We start from the raw sequence: 12,546 nt of genomic DNA, 5'->3' as shown, positions 1-12,546 counted from the left end.
TGTCCCCAATCTTTGGTTTTTCTTCACCATTTTTTAAAGATGAGTTATAAGAGTGTTAGCAAAAGGAAATTTAAAACAAGTGTTTGGAGTTCCTGTCATGGCTCAGTGGTTAGCGAATCCGACTAGGAACCATGAGGTTGCGGGTTCCGTCCCTGCCCTTGCTCAGTGGGTTAATGATCTGGCATTGCCGTGAGCTGTGGTGTAGGTTGCAGACTCGGCTCGGATCCCGCGTTGCTGTGGCTCTGGTGTAGGCTTGTAGCTACAGCTCCGATTAGACCCCAAGCCTGGGAACCTCCATATGCCGTGGGAGCAGCCCAAGCAATGGCAAAAAAGACAAAAAAAAAAAAAAGTTAGCATTCTGAATGTTCTTTAACATCATTTATGTTAAGGAACAGTAAACTAAAATGCAGTAAGTTGCTTAGAAAGAACATGTCTCGGTATCCAAATTGGAAGAGAAGAGGTAAGATTGTCACTCTGAGCTGATGACATGATACTATATATTGAAAACCCAAAGGACTCCACACAAAAACTGCTCAAACTGATAAATCAGCAAAGTAGCAGGATACAAGATTAATATTCAGAAATTAGTTACATATCTAACAAGGAAATATTAGAAAAAGAATATTTTAAAAAATACCTTTTAAAATCATACCCCAAAAATTAAATACCTAGGAATAAACCTGACCAAGGAGGTGAAAGACTTATATGCTGAGAACAATAAAACATTAGTCAAGGAAATTAAAAATGATTCAAAGAAATGGAAAAATATCCTATGCTCCTGGATTGGAAGAATTAATATTGTTTAAATGGCCATACAACCCAAAGCAATCTACAGACTTAATGTGATCCCTATCAAATTACCCATGACATTTTTCATAGAACTAGAACAAATAATCCCAAAATTTATATGGAACCAGAAAAAAAAAAAAATCCGAGAATTGCTGAAGCAATCCTGAGAGGGGAAAAAAAATCAGGAAGCATAACTCTCCCAGACTTTCAGACATTATTACAAAGCTATAGTAATCAAAACAGTGTGTTGCTAGTACCAATACAGACATATGGATCAATGGAACGAAATAGAAAGCCAAGAAATAAACCCAGGCACCTATAGTCAATTAATCCTTGATGAAGGATGCAAAAATATAAAATGAGAAAGAACATGTCTCTCCAGTTGGCCCTTCTCTACCATAATACTAAAAATTTAAAATATATATTGACATGGGAAGAAAGCGTACAACATTGCTTACTTACCAAGAGAGCCAAATAATTGTGCATGAAAATTTGGAAGAAGATGAGTTCTTGTTGCCTCCAAGAAATTGGTGTTCTTTACCAATGAGCATCAGTGTATATGGAGATCCCAACAATTTCTAAATAAAGAAAGTGGCCTCCCTTCATTTTCATTTGTGGCCACGGAGAAAGGGCAGATGAAAGGGAGAAAGATGGTTTAGAAACCTAAATTTTTAAGTAAGAAAATTGGAAACCTAACCTGAGACCCAGGCAATAGGACTCCCAGTTTTGAGTTCCAAGAGAACTTTGTCAGATGATGGAATGTCCTGATCTCCTCTATCCAACATGGTAGCCACAAAGCATATGTGGCCATTGGGTAACTGAAATGTGGCCAGTGCAACTGAGGAAATGAGCTTTAAATTTTATTTCATGTTACTTAATTTTTTTAATTTTTAAAAATTTTATTGAAGTATGGTTGACTTACAATATTGTGTTAATCTTCACTGTACACCAACACGATTCAGTTGTACATATATCTATTCTTTTTCAGACTCATTACCCACAAACATTATAGCAGAATATCAAGTAGAGTTCCGTGTGTTACACAACAGGTCATCATTAACCTCCACTCCATATACAATAGAGTGCCTATGCCAGTCCCAAATTCTCGATCCATCCCCCCCACCACCTTTCCAAAGTCTGTGAATCTGTTTTATAAATAAGTTCATTTGTATCATTTTTTAAGATTCCACATATAAGTGATACATGATATTTATCTTTGACTTACTTCACTTAGTATGATAATCTCTAGATCCATCCATATTGTTGTACATGGCATTATTTCGTTCTTTTCACAGCTAAGTAATATTCCATTGTATATTATGTACCACGTCTTCTTTATCCATTCCTCTGCCATTGGATGTTTAGGTTGCTTCTATATTTTGGCTATCGTGAATAGTGCTGCTATGAGCACTGGGATACACATATCTTTTCAAATTATGATTTCCTCCAGATACATGCCTAGGATGGGATTGCTAGAGCATATGGTAGTTCTTTCAGTTTTTCTGAGGAACCTCCATACTGTTTCCCATAGTGGTTGTACCAGTTTACATTCCCACCAACAGTATAGGAAGGTTCCCTTTTCTCCACACCTTCACCAGCAATTATTGTTTGTAGACTTTTTGATGATGGCCATTCTGACCAGTGTGAGGTGAAACCTCATTGTAGTTTTGATTTGCATTTCTCTAGTAACTAGTGATGTTGAGTATCTTTCCATGTGCCTGTTGGCCATCTGTAGTCTTTTTTTGGAGACATGTCTATTTAGATCTTCTGCCCATATTTTGATTGGGTTGTTTGGTTTTTTGATAGCTGCATGAGTTTTATTATATTTCGAGATTAATCCTCTGTCACTTGCTTTGTTTACAAATATTTTCTCACATTCTGTGGTTTGTCTTTTTAAGTTTAAGTCCCATTTGTTTATTTCTGTTTTTATCTTCATTACTCTAGGAGGGGTGGATCCAAAAAGATATTGATGTAATTTATGTCAAATAGTGTTCTGCCTGTGTTTTCCTTTAAGAGGTTATAGTATGTAGTCTTAACATCTAGGTCTTTAATCCATTTTGAAGGTTTTTTTAAAATAATAGTACTTTTATTTTTTAATTATTTATTGTTGGCTCCACCCACAACATATGTAAGTTCTGGGTCTATGGATCAAATCCGAGCCACAAGAGGGACAATGTCAGATCCTTAACCCATGAGCCGCCAGGAAACTCCCATTTTGAGTGTATTTCTGTGTATGGTATTAGAGTGTCTTCTAATTTCATTTTTTTATGTGTAGCTGTCCAGGTTCCTCAGCACTACTTATTGAAGAGACTGTCTTTTCTCCATTATATATTCTTGCTTCCTTTGTTGTAAATTAATTGACCATAGGGGTGTGGTTTTTGTTGTTGTTGTTGTTGTTGTTGTTGTTGTTGTTGTTGTTGTTGCTATTTCTTGGGCCGCTCCCGCGGCATATGGAGGTTCCCAGGCTAGGGGTTGAATCGGAGCCGCTGCCATGGCCTACGCCAGAGCCACAGCAACGCGGGATCCGAGCCGCGTCTGCAACCTACACCACAGCTCACGGCAATGCCGGATCGTTAACCCACTGAGCAAGGGCAGGGACCGAACCCGCAACCTCATGGTTCCTGGTCGGATTCGTTAACCACTGCGCCACGACAGGAACTCCTGGGTTTATTTTTATCCCGTTTCATTGATGTATATTTCTGGTTTTGTGTCTGTGCCATACTGTTTTGGTTACTGTAGCTTTGTAGTATAGTCTTAAGTCAGGGATCCTGATTCCTCCAGCTCCATTTTGCTTTCTCAGTATTTCCTTGGGTATTTAAAGTCTTTTGTGTTTCCACATTTTAAAATATTTTGTTCTAGTTCTGTGATAAATGCCATAGGTAATTTGATAGGGATGGCATTAAATCTGTGATTGTCTTGGGTGGTATAGTTGTTTTGACAATATTGATTCTTCCAATCCAACAACATCTGTTTGTGTCATCTTTAATTTCTTTCATTAGCATCTTAAAATTTTCAGAGTACAGGTCTTTTGCCTCTTTAGGTAGGTTTATTCCTAGAAATTTTATTCTTTTTGATATAATGGTAAATAGGAGTCGTTCCTTAATTTCTCTTCTGATCATTTATTGTTAACATATAGAAATTCAGCAGATTCCTATGTATTAATTTTGTATCCTGTAACTTTATGAATTCATTGATGAACTCTAGTAGTTTTCTGATAGTATCTTTAGAATTTTCTGTGTGTAGTATTGTGCCATCTGTAAATAATGAAGTTTTACTTCTTGCTTTCCAATTTAGATTCTTTTTGTATATTTTTCTTCTCTGGTTGCTATGGCTAGGAGTTCCAAAATTAGAACAGTAGTAGTGAGGTTGGACATCCTTGTTTTGTTCCTGATCTTAGAGGAAATTCTTTCAGCTTTTCACCATTGAGTATGATGTTAGCTGTGGGTTTGTCATATATGGCCTTTGTTATATTGAGGTAGGTTCCCTCTATGTCCACTTCCTGGAGGGCTTTTTTAAATCATAAATGGGCGTTGAATGTACTTAATTTTAATGCAAATAGCCTCTAATGACTAGTGGCTTCCATATTGGATAGTTGTAGAACATAATGGCTAAGAGAGCAGGCTTCAAGTCAGACTGGCCCAAGTTTGAAACCAAGCCCCAGTTGCTGGGTGACCTGGGGCAAGCTATTTAATCTCTCTGTGCTGTCATCTATAAAATGGGAATAATAATTAATACCTGCCCCTGGGATTGACTCATAGCAGAGCTCTTTGTAGCACGTCACAAACACTCAATGGAAGCAAGTATTAAGTGAGGATAAGAGCCATTCAAAAGTGAGGTGAACCTTCCCCTGTGAATGAATGATGGCTCAGTGGTGGCTGGTCATTTCCCACAGGCAAAAACCTGAGGCACTTGCAAACCTTTTCAGCCAGGCATCCACTGGGTGCCAGTATTGTTTCACCCAGTGAGGCACTGGTGGCTGGCACTGGCACTTCTGCCTGTAAGTAGGACAGTGCCTTAAGTTGCACTTTATTTTTAACACCAACTTTAACCTGCTGCCAGAGCATTCTCCTACCCAACTCTTGACTCACTTTGAGATGATTTCACACTGCGTCAGCCAAGGGTATTCATCTCAGCTGCCAAGGCCCTCATCTGCTCAGTACCTCACTCTAGGTTAGGGTGGAAGACAAAACTCACTTTCTTTAACATACCCCAAATCAATCCCACAGCCATGTCTTGTTAACAGCAGTAGCTAGCATTTGCTGAGTGCCTGCTGAATACCAGGCAGCATGCAAGGCTCGGCATGCAGAATCTCTTTGGAACAACTCTGTAAGCTGGGTTCGTTCCTCTTTTGACAGATGAAGAAGCAGAAAGGTTGCTCAAGGTCATGTAGCTATTACGGTGACAGGGCAGGGTTTGACCCCAAGTGTCTGAGTCCAGGACCTGAGCGCCCAACCACTATACCGTTCAGCCCCTGGCAGGCATCTGCCATGCATGCATTAGACCCCTGGCAGGTGATGTCATCCAAAGAGGGAGAAGATTAGGTTTCCACCTCCAAGGAGCTGGAAGTGTGGGTGACACTCATGAGCCAGTGTGCACAGCACACACAGGATGTTAAGGAACATGAGAAAGGGCAGCTCACTCTGCTGAGGGGCATGGCCCAGGGGGCCCTGTGCCTTGTCACCCTGATTCATATGGCCATGGCTTTGGCTGCTTTAACATCATGCACCCCAAGTTTCACGTGTCTCTAGAGATTTGCTGAGGCTGGTTCAGTGGATACCCAGGGCTCTTTAAGTGGCATTTGGGAATCCCTCTGCCACTCATATGTCCTTCTCAAGGACACTTTCTTGGCAAAAGCTGACATCCCTGCAGCATTTGTCAGAGGCTTCCAAAAGCAACCCTTGCCAGATCAGTTAATCCATACAGAAGCTGTGCCAGAAGACAGGACACAGGGAGGGGCTCATGACTGGAAGGGCAGCTTAGCGAGGAGGATAGCCCTTGAAGTTAGCATCTAAACTGGGAGCAGGGGCTGAGTCACATTCAGCTCCCCTCTTGGGCCCCCTCACCCTCTTCATTGGCTGCATGGCAACATTTAAGACCCATGCCATCATTGTATCTCTTTGAGTCCAGCTGCGCCATTACACCCTGAGCAACTTGAATTTAGATTATTGTGTGAATAACTCATGTTTGTATTGTCAGTGCCTAATCCAGTGCCTGTAGCTAGGTAAGAGCTGGGTAGATTCTTTTAAAATTATAATTGATTTATAGTGTTGGGCCAATTTCCGTTGTACAACAAAGTGACTCAGTTATATGTATACATACATTTTTAATATTCTTTTCCGTCATGATCTATCCCAGGAAATTGGGCATAGTTCCCTGCGCTGTACAGTAGGACCTTATTCTTTATCCTTTATAAACGTCATAGTTTGCATCTACTAACCCCAAACTCCTAGTCCATCCCACTTCCTCCCCCCTTCCCCTTGGCAACCACAAGTCTATTCTCTATGTTTGTGAGTCTGTTTTGTTGTAGATAGGTTCATTTATGTTATTTTTTAGATTCCACGTATAAAGTGATATAATATGATATTTGTCTTTCTTTTTCTGACTCCACTTAGTATGAGAATCTAGTTGCATCCATGTTGCTACAAATGGCATTATTTTGTTCTTTTTCATGGCTGAGTAGTATTGTGTATATATACCACATCTTCTTTTTTTTTTATAATTTTTTTATTTTCCCACTGTACAGCAAGGGGTTCAGGTTATCCTTACATGTATACATTACAATTACATTTTTCCCCCAGCCTTTCTTCTGTTGCAACATGAGTATCTAGAGAAAGTTCTCAGTGCTATACAGCAGGATTTCCTTGTAAATCTATTCTAAGTTGTATCTGATAAGCCCAAGCTCCCAATCCCTCCCACTCCCTCCCCCTCCCATCAGGCAGCCACAAGTCTCTTCTCCAAGTCCGTGATTTTCTTTTCTGAGGAGATGTTCATTTGTGCTGGATATTAGATTCCAGTTATAAGTGATATCATATGGTATTTGTCTTTGTCTTTCTGGCTCACTTCACTCAGTATGAGATTCTCTAGCTCCATCCATGTTGCTGCAAATGGCATGATGCCATTCTTTTTTATGGCTGAGTAGTATTCCATTGTGTATATATACCACCTCTTCCGAATCCAATCATCTGTCGATGGACATTTGGGTTGTTTCCATGTCCTGGCTATTGTGAATAGTGCTGCAATGAACATGCGGGTGCACGTGTCTCTTTTAAGTAGAGTTTTGTCCGGATATATGCCCAAGAGTGGGATTGCAGGGTCATATGGAAGTTCTGTGTATAGGTTTCTAAGGTATCTCCAAACTGTTCTCCATAGTGGCTGTACCAGTTTACATTCCCACCGACAGTGCAGGAGGGTTCCCTTTTCTCCACAGCCCCTCCAGCACTTGTTATTTGTGGATTTATTAATGATGGCCATTCTGACTGGTGTGAGGTGGTATCTCATGGTAGTTTTGATTTGCATTGCTCTTATCATCAGCGATGTTGAGCATTTTTTCATGTGTTTGCTGGCCATCTGTATATCTTCTTTGGAGAAATGTCTATTCAGGTCTTTTGCCCATTTTTCCGTTGATTGACTGGCTTTTTTGCTGTTGGGTTATATAAGTTGTTTATATATTCTAGAGATTAAGCCCTTGTCGGTTGCATCATTTGAAACTATTTTCTCCCATTCTGTAAGTTGTCTTTTTGTTTTCTTTTGGGTTTCCTTTGCTGTGCAAAAGCTTTTCAGTTTGATGAGGTCCCATGGGTTTATTTTTGCTCTAATTTCGATTGCTTTGGGAGACTGACCTGAGAAAATATTCATGATGTTGATGTCAGAGAGTGTTTTGCCTATGTTTTCTTCTAGGAGTTTGATGGTGTCCTGTCTTTTATTTAAGTCTTTCAGCCATTTGGAGTTTATTTTTGTGCATGGAGTGAGGGTGTGTTCTAGTTTCATTGATTTACAAGCAGCTGTCCAACTTCTCCAGCACCACTTGCTGAAGAGACTGTCTTTTTCCTATTTTATATTCCTGCCTCCTTTGCCAAAGATTAGTCAAAAGTGAGTTTATTTCTGGGCTCTGTATTCTGTTCCATTGATCAGTACATCTGTTTTTGTACCAGTAAGTAAAGGTTTTTGATTGAATTAATTTGAGTCTTCTCCACTGAGCCCTAGTCTACCCTCTCCTCACCCCCATTATCTCCACAACTAATTTCAGTTCCCTCTAAATTTATCTCTTCCCAAATCTGCGGCCATATGTGGACATCAAAGTGCTTTACTGACATAGACACAGCGAATCAGTTTGTGAAGGGAGGATGACCATTGCAAGTCCAGATTAATTGTTCAGTTATTTGAGTGAGTACTGGAGCTAGTTGTCACCCATTTCTCATACGTAACAGGAGGTTAATGATCTTTCCTCACAGGATGCCATAAGCACCAAATGAAATAATGCCTGTAAAGCATGTGGCAAAGCACCTGACAGAGTGAGTGTTTGATAAAGGGACGTGCAGGGCCAGTTCTCGGGTGAGGTGAGGAGGAACATGCCTCAGGAGCAAGATTGAAGGAGTCATCAAAAACTCAAATATTGGAGATAAATCATTTTATTAGTTATCTGGTTGTGGGGGTGCTGAAGCAAAGTGGTGCAAACTGGGTGATTTAAAGACATGACTTTCTTGGGAATTCCCATTGTGGCACAGTGGTTGACAAATCCGACTAGGAACCATGAGGTTGCAACTTCGATCCCTAGCCTTGCTCAGTGGGTTGAGGACCCGACGTTGCTGAGAGCTGTGGTGTAGTTTGCAGATGTGGCTCAGATCCCATGTGGCTGTGGCGTAGGCCGGCAGCTGCAGCTCTGATTCGACCCCTAGCCTGGAAACCATATGCCACGGGAGTGGCCCAAAAAATGGCAAAAAGACAAAAACAAAAAAAAACCACATGACTTTCTTCTCTCAGTTCTGGCAGCTAGAAGTCCAGGGCCATGCTTCTTTGGAAGCCTCTAGGGGAGAGTCCTTCCTGCTGTGTCTAGCTTCTTGGAGCCCCAGGCATTCCTTGGCTTGTGGCCATGTCACTCTGTTCAATGCCTGTCTTCTCATGGCCATCTTCTCCTCATATATCTGTGTCCTCTCCTCCTCTTGTAAGTCATATTGGAGTAAAGCCACCCTACCCCAGTATGGCCTCCTCTTAGCTAATTACATCTGCAGTAACTCTACTTCCAAAGAAGGTCTCATTCTGAGGTATGAGGGTTAGGATGTCAACATATCCTTTGGGGGGACAAAATTCAACCCATGACAATGGTATCACTAAGTTATAGGGTGAAACAGGGTTAAATAAAGGCAAGATTCAGCTGTGCCCCTGAGCAGCCCCCTCTCACCCTCCTCACCCTGATCCTGGCCCTGCCAAAGGCGGTCTTGCCTTTAAACGTAGCTGTGCAGCCATTGCTCTCTGAGAAGGTGCTGTGCACGGTGCGATGGGGAGATACAAGGAGAGGGAAAGCCTTCCATGGGATTCCAGTCTCACAGAAGAGAAAAATACACAGATTGGGAAAGAAAAGAGCAGCTCTGACAGCTGTCAGCTGGTTGCTGGTTGTTCCCAACAAGGCTGCGGTGTTACTTCACTGAGCAAATACAATCTCACAGGATATCAGTGACCGCTCTCTCTGTGCTGGAACGAGACAAAAACTAGGTCACCGCCTTATCGCGTCTGAACTGAGAATTACACAGTGACGATGCGCAGCCCTAGGGCTGTCTCTCCTGGTTCACATGAATGGTTACTGTGTCCTTTCCATGACCTCTGGCCCTTGCTGCTGACTTTGACCACTGTTGTGTTCCTGGTGGTACTTGCCTGGCTGGCATGAACAAAATTAATTGTTGCAGTAGAATGTGATAGTGAGCAAGGTACAAAGATAGTGCCACTGGAGCCCAGAATCTGCTTTGGGACCTCTGAGATGGCACCACAGAGGAGAGTGGTTTTAGTTGACTTTGAGGGAGGAGGAGAAGTTCAGTTGGTAGTTAATTGCATGCAAAAGGGAGCACAGTGGAGGCAAAAGCATGGAGGTGTGAAAGTGCAGGATGCATGTCCTGCGGTTTCCACCTGGCATACCCTTTCCTAGGCCACCCTCTCCTATCTCTTCCCGGCCAGTGCCCATTGCCACTGACCTGTCATTCATAGCATTTATCACACTGCATTGTGCTGGGCTGCTTTTTTCCACCTTCAGATTGTGAGCTCTGTGGGGACAGCGACTTTGGGTCATTAACCCCCAGCACAGTGCCTTGAATGTAGTCAGTGTTGAATACGTGTTTTGAAGGAAGATGAACTAGTAAGTCACCCCCATGTGCTTAGATCCCAAGATGTCTAAAATGAACTCATGAAAGATGAAAATAAAAAATGTTAAAGGTCGGAGTCAGCTTGGAAGAGGGCCTTGTTTGCCAAACAGAAGAGTTTAGGTTTCACTCAGCAACTGGGAGAGTCACTGAGAAATTTGGGGGAAGATCACCTTGATGCTGTTACTGATCAAATGAAATGGATAAAATGAAGAGGGGAGAAATCAGACCATGACTTTTGGTAAAATGCTACTGCAATAGGCCAGGCAAAACGTGATAAGAACCTGCAAGGGGACAGTTTCCATGGGGACGAAGCACAGGGGTGGGTGGAGGGACACATAACCAAAAATAGAAAGAATGGAAAGAATGTGATGGTTTATTAGCTGTTTGGAATACTTTAAACCTAATTCATTTTTGCTTTTCTGGTATCTGGTTAGGTTTTTAAGCAGGGTGTGTCTTCTTAATTATGTTTCCCCTGAGCTAATATTAAACTGGCTTATGTGCATTAGACACATGCCCGGTAGGCAGAATACTCTCCCCCACCAAGATATCCATGTCCTAATTCCCGGAACTTGGAAATAATGTTAGGTTACATGGCAAAGGGGAATTCAGGTTGATAGGCAGCTGATTTCAGCTAGGCAGAGTCTCCTGTATTATCCAGGTGGGCTCAGTGTAATCACATAGGTCCTTACAAGTGGCAGAGGACCAACAGAGATGGCAGCATGAGAAGGATCTGGCCTGAAGTGGCTTTTTTTGAAGGTGGAGAAAGGGGCTGTGAGCCAAGGAATGCAGGCAGCCTCTAGAATCTGGAAACACAAGGGAACAAATTGTCCTCTGGCGTCTCTAGAAGAATGCAACCCCACTGGTAACTAGATTTTATCCCAGGGAGACATATGTCAGACCTCTGACCTCACACAATATGCTTTACAGAGGGCTGGGCATAGGATGCTGATCACCCAGACAGAGAGTAAATCTTGCCACAAATGAGCCGTACACTGGGTGCTGAAGACACGACCATTTATTTCAAAAGCCTTCATTTCTCATTCCTGAAGTGATCTGTCGCTAGACTGAAAAGTCATCTATTTCAAGCAAGAAGACATGGCATAGTTATTCTCTGCTTTCAGAATTTCTCTTTTGCACTTGTGTCGCTCCATCATTTGGGAAATAGATTTCCCATAGATTCCTACTGCCAATAGTGACTGAGTCCATGGTAGCATTTCTCTTAAAAACATGACAGGTGTGTATAAGACATTGTGTTAGGCTTTCCCGTTGTGGCTCAGCAGGTTAAGAACCCAATCTAATGCCCATAAGAATATGAGTTCAATCCCTGGCCTTGCTCAGTGGGTTAAAGTGTCCAGTGTTGCTGTGGTGTAGATCTCAGCTGCAGCTCTGATTTGACCCCTAGCCCACGAACTTCCATATGCCATAGGTGCAGCTGTAAAAAGGAAAAAAGGCATTGGTTAAGTCTCTTGTTGAGGTATCCAAAGATGAAGCAGCTAGTTTGAAAGCAGGGGAAGGAACTCCAAGGCACGTGATAGGCCAGGTATGCTTTATATATGTTATCTTACTTAATTCTATGGAAATCCCATGAGGTGGGCATCATTATCCACATACAGATAAACTAATTAGAGGAAGAAGAAGCACAGAGTCAAACCAGGGTCTAGGGCTTCAGACCCATGGTTTCCCCACTTTGTCATGCAGAATCCCAGTAAACACTGTTGAAAACAGCAGCCTTGCAGAATCTTTGGAAGAAGTCTAGATTAGGTCATGAAAAATCCCCACTTTCTGTCTGCAGCTTGCCCCTGTGTGCATGGAGTGTGCAACAGTGGAATACATGGCGACGGGACCTGTGAGTGCTTCTCTGGGTACACCGGCCCCAACTGTGACAAGCGTAAGTACCGCTAGTTTCCTTAATGGCAACCAGACCAAATGGGCACAGACGTAGGCATTTCAATTGTGTTTTCCTGTACAGAGGCTCTACATGGGTGATGTGCCATCAGATATTTTGCTGACAGCTATGAAAAAATTTAAAGGAGATGGGAAAAGAGGGGAAAGGAGGGGAAGAGGGGAAATGGGGGAAGGGAGGGCAGAAGAGCAAGCAGAGAAGATTGGAAGTGGCAGGTTTGGAAACAAGACAGTAACATGGCTTTAGCTATGTTTTAGGAAGGCCAAACTGGTGGCACCGTCAGGCTAGGAAAAAGAGGAAACCATTGTTGAGGCCATTGCCATGAGTTAGTCACCTAGTAAGGGGACAAGGCATGTTCTCAATTTCAAATCTCAGAAGCAGAGCACATTAACAGGAAACAGGCTTGCCAAGGTTCACAAAATCATAAATGGGCGAGTCTCCTTCCCCAGGCTCTCCTGTCACTGCCCAAAGGACTCAAGAGCAAAAGACCTTTTTAATAAGACA

The 12,546-nt window shown here is 42.2% G+C and overlaps 1 protein-coding gene across 1 annotated transcript in view; it reads left to right on the top strand.

Moving 5' to 3' along the window:
• The window catches only part of STAB2 (stabilin 2), a 163,627-nt gene that overhangs the window by 26,430 nt on the left and 124,651 nt on the right, over nucleotides 1–12,546 (top strand). Inside the window, 1 exon segment of the mRNA XM_047788161.1 lies at nucleotides 11,932–12,027. Within this exon segment, the coding sequence (XP_047644117.1) occupies nucleotides 11,932–12,027 (96 nt within the window).

The sequence above is a fragment of the Phacochoerus africanus genome, chromosome 7, assembly GCF_016906955.1.
Source record: "Phacochoerus africanus isolate WHEZ1 chromosome 7, ROS_Pafr_v1, whole genome shotgun sequence".
Lineage (NCBI taxonomy): Eukaryota > Metazoa > Chordata > Mammalia > Artiodactyla > Suidae > Phacochoerus > Phacochoerus africanus.
Note: the sequence above shows the minus strand (reverse complement) of the source record. Positions and strands in the feature narration are given on the sequence as shown.